The sequence below is a fragment of the Pleurotus ostreatus genome (genome assembly GCF_014466165.1).
Source record: "Pleurotus ostreatus strain PC9 chromosome Unknown scaffold_2, whole genome shotgun sequence".
NCBI lineage: Eukaryota > Fungi > Basidiomycota > Agaricomycetes > Agaricales > Pleurotaceae > Pleurotus > Pleurotus ostreatus.
Window position 1 is genome coordinate 3810318 of NW_023503157.1, and position 19105 is coordinate 3829422.

The 19105-nt window shown below is 49.7% G+C and overlaps 8 protein-coding genes across 8 annotated transcripts; 5 read left to right on the forward strand and 3 right to left on the reverse strand.

Moving 5' to 3' along the window:
* Positions 1–791: 791 nt before the first annotated feature.
* Positions 792–2617, forward strand: TRM2 (tRNA(m5U54)methyltransferase; the record flags this gene model as incomplete). The annotated part of the gene is made up of 5 exons (XM_036773819.1): positions 792–1113; positions 1185–1472; positions 1526–1725; positions 1774–1838; positions 1888–2617. 5 exons carry the CDS (start codon positions 792–794, stop codon positions 2615–2617), a joined length of 1605 nt encoding a protein of 534 aa, XP_036635292.1.
* Positions 2618–2758: 141 nt separating this feature from the next.
* On the forward strand, positions 2759–4964 carry PC9H_004233 (uncharacterized protein; the record flags this gene model as incomplete). The annotated part of the gene is made up of 15 exons (XM_036773820.1): positions 2759–2937; positions 2994–3088; positions 3146–3186; positions 3251–3271; positions 3326–3364; positions 3418–3497; positions 3656–3744; positions 3795–4000; positions 4052–4107; positions 4161–4242; positions 4296–4402; positions 4459–4541; positions 4607–4617; positions 4664–4764; positions 4814–4964. The coding sequence occupies 15 exons, from the start codon at positions 2759–2761 to the stop codon at positions 4962–4964; spliced, it is 1341 nt and encodes a 446-aa protein (XP_036635293.1).
* A 99-nt stretch (positions 4965–5063) lies between these two features.
* On the reverse strand, positions 5064–6363 carry PC9H_004234 (uncharacterized protein; the record flags this gene model as incomplete). Its single annotated transcript, XM_036773821.1, has 13 exons — positions 5064–5108; positions 5156–5233; positions 5293–5363; positions 5417–5450; positions 5501–5506; positions 5578–5649; positions 5701–5714; positions 5772–5825; positions 5891–5921; positions 5988–6047; positions 6112–6182; positions 6233–6257; positions 6319–6363. The coding sequence occupies 13 exons, from the start codon at positions 6361–6363 to the stop codon at positions 5064–5066; spliced, it is 606 nt and encodes a 201-aa protein (XP_036635294.1).
* Positions 6364–7018: 655 nt separating this feature from the next.
* PC9H_004235 (uncharacterized protein) lies at positions 7019–8556 on the forward strand (the record flags this gene model as incomplete). Its single annotated transcript, XM_036773822.1, has 6 exons — positions 7019–7084; positions 7170–7244; positions 7331–7474; positions 7530–7746; positions 7809–8108; positions 8168–8556. 6 exons carry the CDS (start codon positions 7019–7021, stop codon positions 8554–8556), a joined length of 1191 nt encoding a protein of 396 aa, XP_036635295.1.
* Positions 8557–8799: 243 nt separating this feature from the next.
* On the forward strand, positions 8800–9831 carry PC9H_004236 (uncharacterized protein; the record flags this gene model as incomplete). Its single annotated transcript, XM_036773823.1, has 3 exons — positions 8800–9154; positions 9211–9484; positions 9537–9831. The coding sequence occupies 3 exons, from the start codon at positions 8800–8802 to the stop codon at positions 9829–9831; spliced, it is 924 nt and encodes a 307-aa protein (XP_036635296.1).
* A 222-nt stretch (positions 9832–10053) lies between these two features.
* Positions 10054–13932, reverse strand: PC9H_004237 (uncharacterized protein; the record flags this gene model as incomplete). Its single annotated transcript, XM_036773824.1, has 20 exons — positions 10054–10561; positions 10623–10661; positions 10713–10869; positions 10926–10973; positions 11021–11072; positions 11128–11277; positions 11331–11457; positions 11515–11576; positions 11629–11727; positions 11766–11819; positions 11850–12027; positions 12086–12312; positions 12373–12547; positions 12606–12718; positions 12783–12937; positions 12991–13099; positions 13160–13330; positions 13377–13513; positions 13669–13759; positions 13891–13932. 20 exons carry the CDS (start codon positions 13930–13932, stop codon positions 10054–10056), a joined length of 2694 nt encoding a protein of 897 aa, XP_036635297.1.
* A 1039-nt stretch (positions 13933–14971) lies between these two features.
* On the reverse strand, positions 14972–15635 carry PC9H_004238 (uncharacterized protein; the record flags this gene model as incomplete). Its single annotated transcript, XM_036773825.1, has 5 exons — positions 14972–15060; positions 15112–15187; positions 15238–15335; positions 15395–15524; positions 15576–15635. 5 exons carry the CDS (start codon positions 15633–15635, stop codon positions 14972–14974), a joined length of 453 nt encoding a protein of 150 aa, XP_036635298.1.
* A 1652-nt stretch (positions 15636–17287) lies between these two features.
* Positions 17288–18716, forward strand: CHS7 (Chitin synthase, class 7; the record flags this gene model as incomplete). The annotated part of the gene is made up of 6 exons (XM_036773826.1): positions 17288–17432; positions 17568–17648; positions 17700–17803; positions 17856–17966; positions 18023–18397; positions 18474–18716. The coding sequence occupies 6 exons, from the start codon at positions 17288–17290 to the stop codon at positions 18714–18716; spliced, it is 1059 nt and encodes a 352-aa protein (XP_036635299.1).
* Positions 18717–19105: the final 389 nt, after the last annotated feature.

Genomic DNA, 19105 nt, shown 5'->3' on the forward strand with positions numbered 1-19105 from the left:
GCCATTTACCAGCGGAGATTGGTGAAGGATAGGAAGATCATACCTTTTATCTACAAATGTCGAGCTGCGCGGCGTGAACGAGGTTTCCGCGCGCTGCGTGACGGGTGAATTGAAGAAACGAGAAATGCGTCGCGAATTTCTGGCAAAGCGAAATAAGGACCGTGGGAAGGAGACATTGACTGTGAGAATAAGGTCCACGTACGGCATTTTAGCCAACGAACCTGAATCTAGAAAATTAGAAGCCATGGCTCAATAATTCGGACGGCAGAATATGACGAGGCAAAGGCTTCCGTTAGCCAGCATGTTAGAATACCCCAGCAAAATCTAGCTTGCCGAACATAGACATTGACTGGGAAGAATGAACTTACCGTGGGAATATGGGCAGAGTGCTTGCTCTCCCTGCCTTCTCAATTTCAGGTCGCATTATCATCGCACTATCATAGGAGATGATCAACGGCTGAAACTTTGAAACTTTGCGAAAGCTCTATGTGGGTGTGGGCGATACAAAATGAGTGTATGGGTATCTATAGATCTAGGAACGAAGGTAAAACGGCTTGCAGTAGAGCTTAGGGCTGTGGGAAAAAATCCTTTCAATTCTGCGAGAACTGAGCTATCACTTGTGCTTTCTACGGTCAAACTCCCAGTAATTGTCTGTATCAGTTTGGGTGTCACGACTTTGAACTTAATATCTTATGAGATTTTCCAGCCGACTCACCCTTCGATTTTGCCGCCACTACGCCTCGCAACCAATCATTCGAGGCCCATTTGTTGGACTCAAATATCACCGCGAAATGGCAGACCCGGAATCTGCGACCACAGGTCAAGCTCGAGCGCACCCAAGTAAAGAACTAGACTTTGGTAGGAAGAAGCCGCGACTGGCTGATGTGGACACGCCCAAAAAGCAAGTGTCCAAGCACAAAAAGAGCAGAGCTGCTCGAAAGCGCGACCTAAACCCAGAACCGTACTCTCCTGATGACGTTCTCCACCGAGATATTCTACAAATGATCGGGAAAGAAGTCGTGGATAAAGCTTTGGTGGATGGCTCCGCAAAGAACTCGCCGCTGCAATTCCACGATGAAGTAGAGCTCGAGATCCTCAGCATTTCGTCTGGAGGTGAGTCCTGGACCTCGTTTAATGCAGGCGAGACATGTCTCAACTATAACGCTCAATATGTAGTATCTCAGGTGATGGTCTGGCGTTGGCCCCCGCTCCGCATCCCCCTTGGGTTGTTGTCGTTCCGTTCAGTTTGCCAGGGGAAAAAGTGCGCGCGAAAGTCTACCGAAGTGGATTGATGCATTCCCTCGCGGATCTGGTCGAGGTGGTCACACCGAACAACGAGCTTCGCGATCAAAGTCGCGTACAGTGTAAGTACTTCGGGACCTGCGCCGGTTGCCAGTACCAGATGCTCTCCTACGAGACTCAACTCGGTCTCAAGCGAGATGTCGTAGTCAAAGCCTTCAAGAATTTCTCTGGTGCGTTCATTCACTCGTTGCGCCGTTTGAACATCACTGAAGGGCGTTTCCAGATTTACCAGAATCGTCTCTCCCGGAGATAGGCTCGACGATAGGATCGCCGCTGCAATACGGCTATCGGACCAAAATAACGCCGCACTTCGAGGCGCCTCGGCAGAGCCAACGCCAACCATTGGATCTTGCTGAGCCAAAGCCCGAGTGGCTGAAAATTGGGTTCAATAAGGTCGGAACAAGAACGACCATGGATATAGAGGTCAATAGATTCACCTCTTCTCACTTCTCTTGCTCAGCTATCTCGTAGGACTGTCCTATTGCGACGCAAACTATTAGAGATGCTCTGACTCCAATGCGAGAAGGCATCATCAAGTGAGTCCCCGTTGCTCTGCATCCCTTCACTACCAACCTCGCTGCGCAGCAAAATCCATACGTACAAGCGTGGTGTATCTCTCCTCCTTCGCGATTCCCTCGACATGTCCGATCTGGCGTCATCACTGGACAAACACGTCTGCATCACCGACCAGAAAGCCATTGTTCGCGAGCAAGTAGGGGATATGAGCTTCGAGTATCAAGCTGGGTCGTTCTTCCAGAACAACAATTCGGTCCTCGAGCCGCTCACCACCTACGTCAAAAACGCCATCTTCGCACACACTACGGTCAAGCCAACACATTTGGTGGATGCTTACTGTGGGGCTGGTTTGTTCTCCATCATGCTCTCTCCGCATTTCGAAGTCGTCACTGGGATAGAGCTTTCCGCCGATTCGATCCGCTTCGCTACAAGGAACGCAGAGTTGAATAATATCCCAAAGGGCAAGTGCACGTTCCGTGCTGGCGACGCAGCCAATATTTTTGCGACGGTGAAATCGTTCCCTCCTGGAGAAACTGTGTTGATTATCGATCCGCCCAGAAAGGGATGCGATGATAATTTCATTCGGCAGCTGGTGGAGTTCAAGTGCAATATAGTGGTGTACGTTAGCTGCAACGTGCACACACAGGCCAGGGATATTGGAATGATCTTGAAGAAAATGGAGGGGCACGGAGACGGGAAGACATATGTAGTGGAAAGCTTGAGGGGATTTGATTTGTTTCCTCAGACAGCTCATGTCGAATCTGTCGCGATTTTACGGTTGGTATCTGCAGTAACTTAGACCCCTCAGCATAATAGAGAGATCTCATGGAAAGGGCGTGACCACGTGATTGTTTTGTGGGCGCTTGTCAATCAGCTTACACTTCGAAGTTCGGAACACTCCCACTGAGTTGGACTTCGTTTGGGATTCGTAGGTTTGGTGATGAAACACTTAGCTTTGACACTACTGGCCCGTCTGGTGCTCGCATATCCTTCTCAATATGCGCGAAATGCTTTGGCGTTTGCCCCGGAGGAACCTGAAGAACCAATAGGATCCCCCGAATTCTGGGAGAAGATCATCGTCAGCGGCATTCTGGTACTGGCGGGTGGTGTTTTTGCCGGGTAAGTGACTTCTGTGATCGTGTTGCTCTGTGAGGTCTCTAAAAGTACGCGTCTAGGTTAACGCTTGGCCTTATGGGTTTGGACGAACTGCACCTCCGTGTCTTAGCAACTTCCTCGGACGACCTCAAAGAGAAGAGAAATGCTCAGAAGGGTCAACTTTCCTGCTGTATAATGAGTATATAGCCTGTGTCTGATGACCATTCTTCAGTATTGCGACTAATGGGACGAGGGAGACATTGGGTTCTAGTGGTGAGTCCACAAGTTGCGCCACACTTTGGGGCCGAGCTCCTTGACAAGTCGATGATTTCTGCAGGTCCTTCTACTTGGCAACGTGGTACGTTGGTGCTCCTTATGAGCGTGGTCTACTTCTTACTACATCTTCCTCCAGATCATCAACGAGAGCTTGCCGATTTTCCTCGACAGCGCTGTGAGTGCTCGTGTTATACCCCCCTCTCATCAGTCTACTTATCTGGCCTCCAGATTGGAGGTGGCGTGGCCGCCGTTGTAATCTCTACGACCGCGATTGGTATGCCTGCTCTTCCCCGTCTATCATGTGTGACGTACTAAAGCTTGATATCAACAAGTTATTTTTGGGTAAGATGCTCGCGTGCTTCATCCCTTGCGGTCACTGACTTGGTGGACTGACTACCGCTGATTAGAGAGTAAGGCCATCCTTTCGTCTACTCTCATGAATATGTTGTTGAACGAACCTGGTCAGAATCATTCCCCAAGCCCTGAGTGTCAGATACGGTCTTGCCATTGGGGCTGCTTGTGCACCCGCCGTCCTCGCAATGATGTTCATATTCGGTGAGCACCATGGACTCGTAGTGCTCGGTCACGGCTTACGATAAAGTTAGCTCCAATTGCATGGCCAATCGCCAAGCTACTTGATTATGTATTGGGTGTTCATGCAACCCATACCTACAAAAAGGCAGAGCTCAAATCATTCCTCCAATTCCACCGAACCGGCGAAGAACCGCTCAGAGATGATGAAATTAGCATATTGAACGGCGTCCTCGAGCTAAATACGAAAAGCGTCGAGTCGATCATGACACCAATGAAGGTTTGACTCTGTGGTCTAAGCATATACGGACAAGACTGATAGAAATACCAGGATGTCATTACACTCAGTGCTGACACAATCCTCGACCACGCTGCCGTTGACAAACTGTAAGGTACCTTTACCTATGACTGTCGTGTCAAACTTGAACAGTGCCTGCTAGGTTACTGAGTGGTTACTCCCGCTTCCCAGTACACCAACCAGGACGGCCCACAGCTTTCATCGGATTTCTACTCATAAAGAAGGTTAGCGGAAGTATCTTATGTTTTGCAATTGTTTTACTGTTGTCTTCTGCTAGTTACTTGCCTACGATCCAAGCACAGCACTACCAATCTCTAGCTTCCCTCTTTCCGTCCTTCCAGAAGCTACTCCCAAAATCAACTGTTTCCAAGCACTTGACTATTTGTACGGTTTGCAACCTACTTGATGCTCGCCTTGTACTAATTCATGTATCTACTTAGCCAAACAGGTCGTTCTCACCTGCTTCTTATTAGCCGTACGCCTGGGCAAGAAGGTGGTGCGATTGGTGTTGTAACCCTTGAGGGTAGGTTGAAACGCCATCTTGCCCTAAGCCATGATCACGAATTAATCATATTTTGCCTACCCTAGATATCATTGAGGTATGGACGAAATGACCTTCATTCATGTGTTCTGACCCTCGGCCAGGAAATCATTACCGAGGAAATTGTAGACGAAACCGATCGTTACGAGGATAATCAGAGTAAACGTCGCGCTCGACGTATGACTACCTCTGCCATAATGCGAGGGTACGTGCGCGTCCCATCTCACTCTAGAGCCTGAACTGACCAGGCACAGAATTGTTGAACAACGAACTCGAGGAACATCTCTAGGCGTCTTGGCCGAGGAGAGCGAAAGAGCTTCGCTCCTAGGAAGTCCTCGTACTTTCAACGGTGATCTACCGCAATATGGCTCTGTGGGGCTGAGTGAATCTCCTCGAGACTCATAACCCGTTGCCAATGGGATATTTGTGCTTTCTGTCTCGCATAAGTTATATAGACCACGAATACCGCTCTGCCGTTTGGACATTACGGAGTTGATGAAGTAGCTATCCTTTGTTGTCGTTGTTCCCATCGAGTTCCTTCACCCGTTTCTAGATAATTCAATTCTAGGTGAGCCATACAACTGCGGGCTGCTCACCTCTAGTGCGTACAAGTGGGAGTCGTAGGAGTCGTTAGAAAGACCCCGCACCGCGTCCGCCAAGCGATACAAATATTCCTTTGCGAGTGAAGAACGGGTAAATATTGTGCTGGTAGTGTTTCGGCTGGGATGCCCACCTTGTTTGGCCCCGAAGGCCCCACCGACTTCCATATCGTCGTCGACAATAAGTCCAGTGGTTCAGAGCCAACTAGTGCCGTCGCTCAGTATGTTCTAACCTTTGAACAGGGCTTGAGGGCTTACTGAAGGATGGATTGTCATTTCTTCCAACGTAACACTGCGAACCATCAGCATTTCATGAACAGTGAGAAGCGATTGAGAACCTACGAATGCCTGTCGACGAGAGAATATAAGTGATCGCAGGCCACAGGTTGCATAAATTTCTGTGGATATTGGCAACTTACATTATGTATCGCAACCTTTTCTTGACCATTTTCAATAGCATAAACGTCTAAGGTCTCCATAGTGTACCCGTCCTAGGGACGGGAAGTCACGATCTATAGAGCTAGCACGAAAGCTGGTATCACCTTTTCTCTGTAGTCTGCCGTCGCGAAGGATGAAGAACATGCTAGGGAAGCGCATTGTGATTGCTATTTACCTAGGTAGTCCCGCACTTCTGCGACGTAAACGGGATCTATAGTGTAGGCGATACCTTGGTGGACAGCAGAGACAGTCAGACTCGGACACCATCAAACTGTACCGATGAATCACACTCACCCCATACCGTATCGTCGTTCGGGAAAGGATCCTAAATAAGATATATGATTGCTCTAGATGAGCTGTCAGATAATTCAGATCGACTTAGTAAACATACTGAACCGGAGAATAAGTCCCATTCTTCTTTGTGTATGAGTGTTACCACTCTTCCCGGATTCTAGGTTGCACAATCAGAGATGGTCCCGTATTTCGGATATTAATATACTGTCGCCTCGATTTACCTCTGGCGTACCACGATGATCGTGCGATTTCTGGGCAAACCTACGAACATACCCCTTGAGAAATCCGGGTGCTGGATGCCTTTAGGATCAACCATCCGCAATCTGGAAGGACAGAACTCACTTTGCGTAATAACATGGGGCGGTGGCTAGGAGATCATCCATCAAGACGCACATGATCCATACTGATCTCAGTAATATTGCACAAACCTTGAAGATCAGTGAGCCATATCCGAATACTGTGAATGTCTCCATCGTTCAACGCCCTCGGTCCGTGAAAGAATGGCAAGTGGTTGAAAGGCTCGTGACATCGTCCAAGGCAAAGTAAATGGATGACAAACCCTGACAAACCGCACCGAGTTTCATATGGTCGTTGTGGCAGAAGCCGCCGGAGCTGGTGCTGACAGTGCTCGGCAAGTGAACTCCGAAACCACTCGGTCGGCCGACGGGCCATCATATAGAATCGGCTTCGCAAGGGTGATCCGCGACGGCTAACAAGTACGAACTGCTGGATTTTATGATAGTAGTCTTTCACTAAGCCATTGCGAAAGCGACCAGCAGATATTTACTGTGTCAGTGTCCAGGGAATCTGCGATCTGCCCGTCGATCTCCACCGATCTCTTGCGATCCCGATCATTGTGGCTGTGCTGCCACAATGTGTTCGCCAGTCCAGTGTCCGTGGGAAAGCGATTCTGCGAATATATACGAACATGCTAAGTTTTTTGCGAAGTGACTCGAATCAACAGTCTTACGCTCTCCCTAGACACTGATCCCTGCCACCTATCTCTCCCAGAGAACTCTCATTGTTCCCTCCACTGTTGACGGACATCCAAGCCAAGTACAGTGAGTGAGGGACCAAAGGGGGTTTCATGGCACAAAGTACCGATATTAGTTGTGTGTATTAGGAAGAATGACTGGTGATCTCACCAACGGGATCAATGGGACTGGCTTGCACAAGCTACCGGCGGACCTTGATGTACGTCCAAACTCGGGTTCAGTCTCCTCTCAAGAAATATCCTCCCACACACGCAGCACTCATATTGCATCCTAATATATTGCAGGCATCCAAATTGATCATCCACCGCGCCGAATCTTTGAAGGCGGTACCCGTCTGGGAAACTTTACAGTTCGGAGAAGTAAGTTAAGCATTTATTGAAGCATAATCAATCGATGCGCCGACCTAAGCTCCAGACGATCTAACGACTCTATTACCTTGTTTCAGACGCCAACAGACCATATGTTGATATGTACATATGACCCAATCAACGGATGGTCGAATCCCGAAATCAAGCCATATGGACCGTTGTCATTGGACCCGATGAGTTCATGCTTGCAGTATGCCACAAATGTTTTTGAGGGGATGAAGGTTAGTCTCTTTCCATATTGTGTGTTGATCGCGTTTATCAACTTGATACCTCCAGGCCTACGTAGGACCTAATGGTAACCCGCGCCTTTTCCGCCCAAGCCGAAACATGAAACGACTCGAGACATCTGTTGCTCGCCTTGCTTTGCCGACATTCGATTCAGCGGAGCTACTCAAATTGATAAAACAGTTGGTCTTGCTAGAAAGTCGATGGATTCCTGATCTTCCTGGATATAGTTTGTATATTAGGCCAACTATTATCGGGACTAGGCCAAGTAAGTATTGCATCACAAAGAAAAACCGCAGCCACTTATGTCATGTTTTCTTTTGAACCCAGAACTGAGTGTCGCAGCATCCAATGAAGCAATGCTCTACGTGGTTCTCTCCCCAACAGGCCCGTACTTCCCAACAGGGCCGAAGCCGCTCTCCCTCATGGCGGTAAGCGAGACAGCCCGTACATGGCCGGGGGGCACTGGCGGCCATAAGCTAGGAATCAACTATGCGCCAGCGCTGTTACCTCAGCAAATTGCGGCGGAACAAGGTTACGATCAAGTCGTGTGGCTCCTTGGCGAGGACAATAGGATCACGGAAGTTGGCGCGATGAACGTTTTCGCCGTTGTTGGACGTAATGACGGAGGTATGTTGTTTCCGCCCCCTAATATTTCTGTCAATACTGAATTGCGGTGTCTCCTGTAGACTTGGACGTGATGACCCCCTCATTGGATGGTACAATTCTCCCTGGTGTAACCCGAGCGTCATGTCTCGAACTCCTCTCTGCTCACCCACAAAAATCCGTCCTCCCTAATATTCCTCCCAGCGCACACATCCACGTCCACGAACGCGCGATCACTATGGAAGAACTGACCTCCTGGTCCGCTAAGGGCCAGTTACACGAGTTGTTCGGAGTCGGAACAGCCGTCATTGTGGCGCCCATAGGGAAAATCGGGTTCCAAAACATGGATGTCGTCCCTTTAGTCCATCCTGAAGGCTTTGGCCCAGTTGCAGGTGCTCTTATGAGGAGACTATCTGACATACAGACGGGGAAGTCGCAATGGGAGGATTGGAGCGTCGAGCTATCTGCCTGAACATAATTTAGTGTCGCATCTAGACAGACATAATTGTATCGGGTCCATTTACTCCTGAGGCCTAGGGGTTGTATGACAGGGGTCACTTCCTTTATCGCCGCCCAGGCGAAGGATGCATGGACGGGCCGATGGCCTCGAATTCGAAGCTTTGAGCCAAGGTTGATAAGCTTCCCCCAACATCAAACGTCGACGACGCCCACTAATCCTCACGGGCCCTTCTTTTGAGCAACGCGTCGGGAAAGCATGTCGGCCTCACGCTTCTTTTCCCTCAGCCCTCTCCTCGTCGCCGTCTCTTGCTTGCTCTCCTTGTCCCCAGATGCTTATGTTGGCGCAATCAAGCTTCATCCTCGCCAAGATGAGACGTCCTCAGACACCCTCCGCAATATCACCATCAATCTGAACAGCGAAATGATCCTGAACGCTTCAACTTCTGTTGGAGGTTTGGGTATTGAGGATGGAGATAGTATGGGTTTGGCCTCGTTGTGGGGATACGTCAACTTCACGATGTCGGGGAACTGGTCAAACAATGGCTTGGGGTATAGTGGATCGTACTGGTGGACGAGGGATCCTAATGCGCGAGCAACATTGAAGTTTAGAGGTGCGCATCGAAGGGAGATCACTACCGTGACCGTGATGCTGATGCTGAACGCATAGGAGTCGCTGCTTATTATGCTGCCCCCCTCTCTTTTGGAACGACGACAAATCAGAATGTATCGACGTTGATCGAACTGGACACATTACCATCCCTTGTGAACTTCACGTCGCCCTATGAACTGGTCGTGGGCGGAAACACCAGCACTGTCACGGGGTTGGAGCAAAACGGTACTGTCAGAGCCTTGTGGGGTCAGACAGGGTTGGCGGACGAAGTGCATACCATGGTGATCTCAGTTGGCGAAAGGGACCAGTACGCAATTCTCGATACGTTGATGTGAGGCTCACGATTTCCAGTCCTGTCACTGTATAACTGACATCTAATTCAGATATACTGTTGTTATCAACTCTACTTCGGCATCATCTGCCGTCTCTGCAAGTTCATCGAAGGGCACCACTCTCCGGATTGCCCTGGCGACGTGTCTCAGTGTCGTGTGCGCCGCCCTGCTCGTGGCGCTGTTCTTGTGGTATAGACGACGGAGCGCACTCAGGCGCCGGGGATCAGGCGGAGTCAGCAAATGGGTTGGTACAAGATGGGTCGAAACTGATGCAACTCGCCCAGAGGGTTTGGACAGCAAGGCTGAAGCCCGCGCACTTGAGATGGATAAGATCGAGCGCGCCTAAGGTGGTACATGTTGTGACTGACCATAGATCCAAGTTTCATTGTGTTGTAGTTGTAAAGCGGTCTCCTCTGTACGTATGATCCCTTGTGTTCGAAACTGCTTGACGTCTTTTACGTTGTTGTTGTGCTTCAGCATTTTGTTCTCCTTAGTTTCCCCTCAATGTACTATTTATCCATGTATATATATTGCGCTGATTATGTCTTATGAGGCCTTAAGGGAGGAACTAATACTCTGGTGGAGGTTCGGCATACGCGTAATTGGTATGACCTCGCATCAACTCAACTTCCCTTCGTAAATCCTCTACTACGTCCCTCAACTGGTTGTTCGTGCTAGATGAATAGGCGGAAGCGGAGGTAGGTTCCGTGGAAATGGGTGGCGCCGAAGAAGAGGGAGTCGGTGACCTTTGCCCCCACTGCTCGTGGCGTTGTCGTTTGCTAGACGTATTCGACGGCGCAGTAGCAGCAATCTCCAGCTGTGGGGCTGTAAGGTATCCCCCTACTTGAGCGAATGGAGTGATTGCTGGTACTCCTTCTCCTCCTTCTGATTCTGATCTTGCTGAGCGATTCCGGATACGGCGCCACAGGAAGAACGCGAGAACGAGAGATACAGCCGCCGCCGCTACTGCACTGACGACGACACCTGCAATCGCACCACCAGAAAGACCACCGGTCGATCGGTTAGCGGGCGCCACTGGTCTCGTTGCTGGCATTGCGATAGTTTGTGATTGTAGCCTACATGAACCGTTAATTTCACATCAACCGATTTCAGTGTTTCACGATGCGGCGGGCTTACTGGAGGGATAATAAAGAATACGCAGCGCCTTGAGCAGGGCTAAGCAAATTATGTTTTGTATTAACATAGAGTGACAATATAACGGCACACCTTGCTACGCCACGGGTTACGTTGCCACTTGGAGCGTTGTACGTGGTTGGGAAAGCACCCAAGGTGCCGTTGTAATTCGCTCTGGCATGCACCATGGAGACGAGCGTATCTCTTATCGAGGCATCGTCGATAGTACTGGCCGTAAGGATGATCCAGTCTGGTTGGCACTACGTTACAGCAGGCCACAAGAAGGAGACAATGCCAACTACGCACCGGACCTGGCATCACTGCTACTTGAGCTTAGTGGCAACCCAAAGGGATCTTCGCACAATCAGCGGCTATCCGTACTAACAGAAGCACACACATACTCGTCGAATTGCCGGCCAATTGTTGGTAGAAAGCGGCTTGAGAGTCATATATCTATCATTTGAAGTAAACTGATCAATCTCTGTAAGGAGTCAAAGTTGGGGTGTACGTCTTGTCCGACGAGGTTGCTGCGTGTAAGTTTATCGGCGAAGGTGTTGTAGATGAGGCTCCACGATTGCGCATTGCCAGTATCCGATAGCAAGTGCCCGTTGTTCATTGCCCGACCCTTCCATTGAGCGATAAAGTCATTTGCCCGATCCTTCGCATGTAGAGTCAGCGTCCGCATATACACCGACGAGGAGACGCGCTCACATTATACGTTTTCGATGCTGGGCTGTCTCCAAATGCTTGACTGATTCCAGACATAGCCTGGATGCCAATGATCCCCTTTAACATGAGATTCACTGATGTTCCAGCTTGCCCGCCATCCGCCGTAAGCCTTGTACCAAACAAGCCATGTCAGCGGGATGCCGTCCTAGCCACCAAGCTATCTCACTGGTTGGTAGAATTCATCGTGTGATCAACCAAGTAATCCCCCCAGCTCTTTAACAATGGGTACTAAAACAAAGAGATGAAAACCTAGACATGCTAGGGTGGCGAGAATACGTACGTATCCGGCGATGAGCGACCCGTTTCCCGAGTATAGCCCGTGGGCGTATACCATGATCAGCATACTGCTTGTGTCTGGGTACGTGCGTAACCTCTGTGACTAGGCTGATGTAACGGAAAAGCGGTGCACATGCGTACCTTCGACTCCTCGGAGATCTTGACGAGACATTGGTTGGCTGACGGGAAATGGGCCTAAACCAACGTCATCCACATAGAACTCACGAGCATAAGGAGATATGGCACACCTAGATCAGGGGCGACATAAGATGTTCCATCCTGCGAACCACTGTGATATTTCAGATGTGGGAGAAGTATTGAGGAAGCCCAAGTCGAGTTGAGGTACAATAAGGCGGGGAAGGCGGCATAGATCCCTTCGACGGGGTTCATCCGGCTTGCTTGCCTTTGGTTGTTGTCAATAAATATTTTTTGGTCCTAGTTAACCGGTTTGCTGTACTTACCCGTTGGAACCGATATCTTTCATGAATATCTGGAGGTCCGAGGGGTCATATGAACCATCAAGCATTCTCGAAGTAGTGAATTCTAGCCCCCCGAGAGTTTGACGCGTTGCAAGAGAGACCAGGTCAGCATATTGATCAGAGACCTTTCTAGCCTCGCCCGTCAGCTTCTCATCTAATGCAACGGCTCGATCACGGGCATTGGGGAAGTCCAGTAAAAGAGCATCAATCTTCATATGAAATAAATGGCTCAGTTACTGACTGGGGGACTGATGACTGTGCACACGCACCGCACTCGACATATCCTGATATCTGGTCTTGAAATACGGATGTCGGTCTTCGTTGGATGCACCATTCCACGCCATGATTGAAGGATCACGAACCAAGCCAATACACCATACCACTGGCGAAGATGTAGAGGTGATTGTGCCCAGGTCAGCCGAAATAGCGAAAACAGGCCAATCCCTACCGCACTTCCAGTCAGCGCCCAGTCTCACAATCATATATCCATGTACTGGCGTACCTGCCATTGATAGCGCGGAACGTAGGATCTTGGGTATCAGCTAACTTTCCAGTGCTTGCAAAGCTGTCTCGTAACGTGTTGTCGGTGCCAGTTTGCCAAGTGAGACCCGAGCGCTAGCAAGGGTTGAGCTCTTGCGGACTATGCAGATTATGCAAGAAATGGAGCTGAAACACTAACTGACGCCATGCCCAAGTAGACCTGGCTATCCTCCGCTATATTGTTGGTTTCAGTCATAGGCTGTGGGGTAGAGCGAAGGACAGTGTGATATGTGGACGCCGTGGTTGTCGTCAAATTCCATTGAATAACGTTAGCATTGATCCCAGAGGCCCATTCTTGTATCACGGATTGAACGATTAGCGCACGAAGTCGAACAAATGGTACACACCGCCGCTGATGTCTGAGTAAACCTCGACTGCATGAGTGTTACCGTCCGTTGAGGAGGCTTCGAAAGTCATATAAGAAAACGGAAATGACTGCAGAACGGGGTCTGTGGGCTATGGTATACCAATTTATATCTCGAGAAACTCTTTTGATAGGGCTGCTCGAGGACTTACCTCTACCGGGCTCAAATACGTCACCTTAACCTCCATGGGACCCGCTTGAAAGGTGAATATTGATCGTGTAGGCGTAATCTCTACGCCCTCAAACGTCGAGGCGTTGCCGTGCATACCAAGCCACAGCCAAGTGGAACCGTCTACTCTGACATAATTCGCCCAACCAAGAATCTGAACAGAGTCACAAACACTCAAGTAGGACGCTAGGAAAACTTACTCGTCTACCGTCCCAAAACGAGGGCCACATGAAAGGTGGTCTGGTGCCAATGGTAGGGTTCATCCAACTGCTGAAGTAGGGCGAACGGACCGCGAGTGGGATCGCCGCTGGCCATAGCCGTTGGTCTTGCTCCAGCGCTGCAACCGAGCAAAGTAAGAAAAAGGTTGTAGCGGAGACGAGAGTCGAAAGGGGGACAAAGAACATGATAGGACGAGGGGTAGGTGGTCTTGCATGTATGCTGGGCTATATTGGAGTCAGCACATATCAAGCTTAAGGTTTGCTGTGCTCGAACCCGCAACTTCTTTGGAGCTGGCGTGGATTGTAGCGGCTTGTCGGAATGATCCCATCGTGATCCTGCCGAAACCATCAGCGCAAGTACAGCACTTTGCGATAAAACAATGTGGTTTAATACCGCACGATGTTGTTAGAACTCACAGTGTTGTATAGCAAAGTGTTAGGAACTAGAGGAACTAAAGGACGAGTTGAATACTAGCTATGCTTGTCTCACACTTACTAGGGCAGCCTCGTCCAGCAGAATTCCTGTGAGGTTTATCATCACGGAATTTGATCGGAGTCTCGAGCGATTCATTATCCCTGTGAAAGCAACTGTGGGTGTTGATGAGTGGCAATATCAATCATGATGGAAAACACTGTAAGACATACGACTTCGAAAGCTGAATGGAGAACTGGAGATATATGACGGCAGGTGTTTTGGGTGTGCTAATCTTGTCAAGGTATTCTCAAGGCTTAAGTGCAGCCATGGCGTCCTGAGGCCTTGAGGATGAACGCTCTAGTAAATTGGGCGACACACTCAGTCGGCGTTGATATGTTCTGGCCGGAAGCTTAGTAGTGAATATGGGCGGTCGCTTGAGCTGGCTTCGTCGAAGAAGAAGAAGAAGAAGAAAGGGAGTGCTTTATGCCACAAGCATGGCGTAGATAGAGGGAGGATAGGATCACATACCTATGGCGAAAGAGTGACTTGGGGCCAATACACCGAGCCGGCGTCCAGGCGCGCCCTCCCCTGTAAACGACCATCGGACGTATGGCTGCAAATGGATTTACCTCTCACTCATGGTTCAGAAACAAATAGTCTCGGTGTCGTTACGCAAACATGATGTATCTTTACCCGTCGTCGGCGGCTTACAGCCCTGGCTAGCGTACGCGCCACTGCTCGCTCCGCGTGTCCCTCTTCTCCCATTTCTCGCCGTGGTAGTACATCGGTTGTAGATTCCCAATCCGGTGTCTCGAATCGCATGTTCTCGGTAAGTTTGATTTCTATTGTAGATGATTTCTGGGTAACGCGGGGAATTGATGGAGGGTTGTGTTTTATTATAGTGCGGTGAGAATGGGAGATAGTACTAGAGAAGGTGATGTAGTGAGATATGCGTGTCTTCTGTGCCAGCCTGAATGGGCAGGATTGCTGATTCCTGAAGCTCTAGAGGGAAGGGTTCTAGGAGGTCACTTCCTCCAGTAACGCCTACACCTCTTTACAAGGGTCCGAGATGTCGAGAGATCTGAGGCGAAGACGGTCCACTGAATCCTCAAGGTAATAAAATACAATATACCTGCATTACAGATGCCCTGACGTTACAATGCTACACACTGGGCGCCGCGGGTCGAGCATCTGGAGGAGGCTCGCTCAACATTGTACGAAGGGTCTCGGAAACAAGTCGAAGCAACTCCCCTGGAAAAGTTAATGGTCACGGGGATACACGAACTCGAAAGTATCACTTACTAGCACGATGAACGGCCCGGACATACTCTGCATTCGCTGTCGACAACTCGTTCTCCAACTCCCTCAGCCTCCCGGCCTTGGTTGAAGGTTGACGTATATAGTATGAACATGCAGGTGTGTACTCACCTGCTCCTCCTCAGACTCGGGTTCAGGCAGAGAGTTGATAAGATACTCAATCTGTTTGGCCTTTACGATCAAGTCCGTGACCAGTTCCTTCTTGTTCGCTTCGTAAGAGAAGGAAGTTGAGGATGTGAGGCGAGTGATCCAGCGAAGAGTGCCTGACCGTCGAACACATCAGGAGGGTCTGCTTTCCCCGCAGCCCTCTGCTTCGTAACTGGCACCTCTGGGCTAATTTGCACAAAATCTGCCTTGGATGTTAGATATTGAATACTTCTTGACATGATGGTGAGTATCTGTGTCGACAATGAGAGTCTAGCGCGTCTGTAAGGTGGTAAAAGACAAACTTGCTGGATCTCATCTTGTAGCTGTGTAATGCGGTCCATAGACGATAGTTCCTGCAGCATTGCGCTGCGGTCGAGTTTAGAAACAATGCTGCGGGCCCGACGAAATTATGGGCGTTCTGGTTAGATATTGGCCGTGTGAATTTTATTCCACACCAGTGGTTTTTGGGCGCGCGGCGGCGTGGCTATATAGCCAAGTTCGCTAGTACCGTCATCTGAGAAGACCTACTGGGAACGCTGATAATTAGGGATCGATGAGAGCGTGCCATTACTTCTCTTCAACTTCGTATCTTCTCACGACAGCGGTGCTGGCAAGTTTGCTCAACGGCGAGACGGCCTCACGACGGTGACTCGCGGCGTAGCTCACCACGCTTGGCGATGTCCGGCCATTGACGTTGGTCGGCGTAGCGACAACAAGAAAAATGCTTGATATGCTGTTGGGTGCGATTAGGCGAAGTAGGATCACTGATTAACTGGCTAGGTATTTCGTGATTTAGCTATATATTAACACTGCGCTTCTACGCTGTAGGTTATATCCACCATATGCCTAGCTAGGTCCTTGCGCCAAAAAGACAGTTTACGCGTATCCTGGCACCGTTCGATTCCTACGCATTTGCTAATGCCCTTCTCTGGTAGTACCGCGTATTCATGCCAGCCAGGAAGGGTATTAACATCTAGACGACATGTCACCTACAATAAAATCGTGACCAGTTTCGAGCTTGGTATGTCCTGAGGCCCGTGTTCTCATCGTTGATGCAGACCACTCTGATATCATTTCCCACCGACTCCAGCTCAGCAGCTTGCAGATGCTTTGGTCGCCAAATTCCGTGCGTGGTCAGGATACAGGGCAGGTCACTCGCTTTGAATGTTTGGGCCAGGATGGCTAGCCTTCTCCTTCCACCGTGTAGTATAATGGCTCTCTGATTGTCAAATATGTATGTACTTCGGTCACCTTCATTGAACTTTCGCTACGACACTTCGTTCTAGTACCCGTTATTACGGCGTTGGGAGAGCACTTGGGCATCCATACTATGAATCCAGCCAATCAGTGAGCTCTTTCGCCAACCATGATGGAACCCAACTGAAGCGGTTTGCATGTGTCAAGCTGACGGCGGACGGTGCGCCAGCCAGAAAGTCAGGGAACCCTGTAAAGGCACCCAGTCATGGCCGGAATCAGGCAAGCTTTGGGGACAGAATCGCCTTTCAAACGTATAGTGATATATCCCCACCTGAATGACATTACCTTCAATAACAACCATCGGACGCACAATCGTAGCTGGCCTATAATGCTTTCGCTCTGCCATTTATCTCGCTCCTGATCTTTCATGCTTTCTTTGAAAGTCCAGGAGTAAATTACATTGACCAAGGTTTCTGGGAGTATTGCTCAGGTCGACGCGACCATTCACACCAAACTGGGCACAGGATTCATGTTCACCACTGCTGATCACAGCTCGGCTGCAACGCATACTCATATACACTTTGAGCATAAGGTCAAAACGTAGCAGGCTCTTGGTACCCCTGTGATGACCCGTATGACTGTGGGAAAATGGCCCCTCATGCGCTGGCTGTGCCCGCCGTCCTCCTCGACGTCCTCCACATTTTCTTCACGACAACGACGCGGCCTCCGGCCACCGAGCATCAACTGCAAATCATTCGTTTCACCTTTCTCACACCATCACAATACTTCTGAGGACCAGAGGACTATTCGTCTCGCTATGGGAGTAGAGTTTGGATCCTTCAACGGTATCTGCCAAACCGCCGCACTCGTCATCTGTCCGCTGGTTGGCTCGGAACAAGGAGTAGAGCCGACGTGCTACAGCAGGAATGTCGATATTGGCGGAACACTGATCTTCCAGCCTTGTGAGTTTTTGACTAGCCTTTGTGTCGCTCATCTCCAGCGGTCGATCCAAAGCCTACTGCAATGGCGGCCTCGGATGGGATGGCCAAGCCAAACCTGGTGAATAGCAAACGATGCTAATATTTCGTCAATTTCAGCAACATGTTTTGTGCACATTGTTGCGATAATTATGACTGCAATCATGATATACCACATTCGTAGTAAATATACAGCTGTCGGTGAGTTATTCGAGATTTCTCTACGTTGTATTACTCACCGCGATTTTCTAGGCCGTAAAGAGATCGTCACCTTTTTTTGGTTATACATGGTCATCGAACTTCTCGCCATCTTCTTGGACTCCGGCATAATACCAACCGCAAATGCAGCATACCCAGTGCGTTACCCAGCTTTTCTATTCTTAACAGTCAGCTAAAAGATGCGCTTAGTGGTTCGCCGCCGTGTACACGGGGCTGGTTGCAGCAGCTTATACTTGTCTTCTCATCAACGGGTTCGTTGGTTTCCAATTCGCTGAAGATGGCACCCCATTGTCGCTTTGGGTAATTATCGGCTCCTTCGACCTCCCCACCCTCCATTGATCTCCCTTTGACGATAGTTCCTTCGTATATCCTGCCTTGTCGTATTTGGTCTATCCCTCTTCATCGCAATAGCGACGTTCCAGAATATCGCTGGATTCGACTTCAAGAAGCCGATCGGACTCTGGATCATCTACATCCTTTGGCCGCTGATCTGTACAGTGATCTACATTGTATCGCAGCTGGTGCTTGTATTCCGAACCCTGGATGACCGGTGGCCCATTGGCGATATCGTATTTGGTACCGCCTTCTTCACTATCGCCCAGGTCCTGCTCTTCGCGTTCAGTGTCACCATATGTGATGCCATCAAGCACTATATCGATGGACTCTTCTTCTTTACGCTTTGCATGCTCCTGAGCGTGATGATGGTGTACAAATACTGGGACAGCATCACTGTAAGCACGACCCCACCTCCACGGAGATCCCCGCTTCGTTGCAAACCCTAAATGCTCATGCTCCTTTCTCAAACAGCGCGAAGACTTAGAATTTTCCGTTGGTTCGAAGGCTGCTGTCTGGGAAGTGAAGGATCCGCTTCTGGCAGGTGGAGGGGGGATGGATGAAGAAGACACGGCGAGCAATTACCACGGAGGTGCCCCTGCGAGTTTGGTTGGTGGAGTTAGTGGGCAGCAGTTGTATCAGAAGGGTGGCTATGGAGGTGGCGGCGGATATGGTGCGGGTGGGCGAGGATACCCCCCCTCGGCGGAACGTTACTGAAAGGGCAATCTCGGCGTTATAATGGACAATTGCAGTTGGATATTGTATAGTTCGTCTTTCTTTCTCACTCTGCCTTCGCTACGACTGTGCTGTGCTTACGACCTTTCGATGGCTAATTAATACATTATCAGAACCCAGTTAACTCGCAGGATAGTATCTCGGGCCGCGTGCGTCCCAATCGGTTGGGTCATTACTTGAAGACATTGTTACCTGTTTCCGCTATATGCTCTCCCCGTGTAGCCCTGCCCCTCTACTTTGTCTTCGTCGTTCGCTGCGGTCTTACAACAAGGACAAGGACAAGTCTCGAGTATCATTTGTTTCAGTCAACCCACGCAATCGCCGAACCGAGCCATCAACTGCTTGCGCCCAGTTGCAGTATGTCCTCTGAA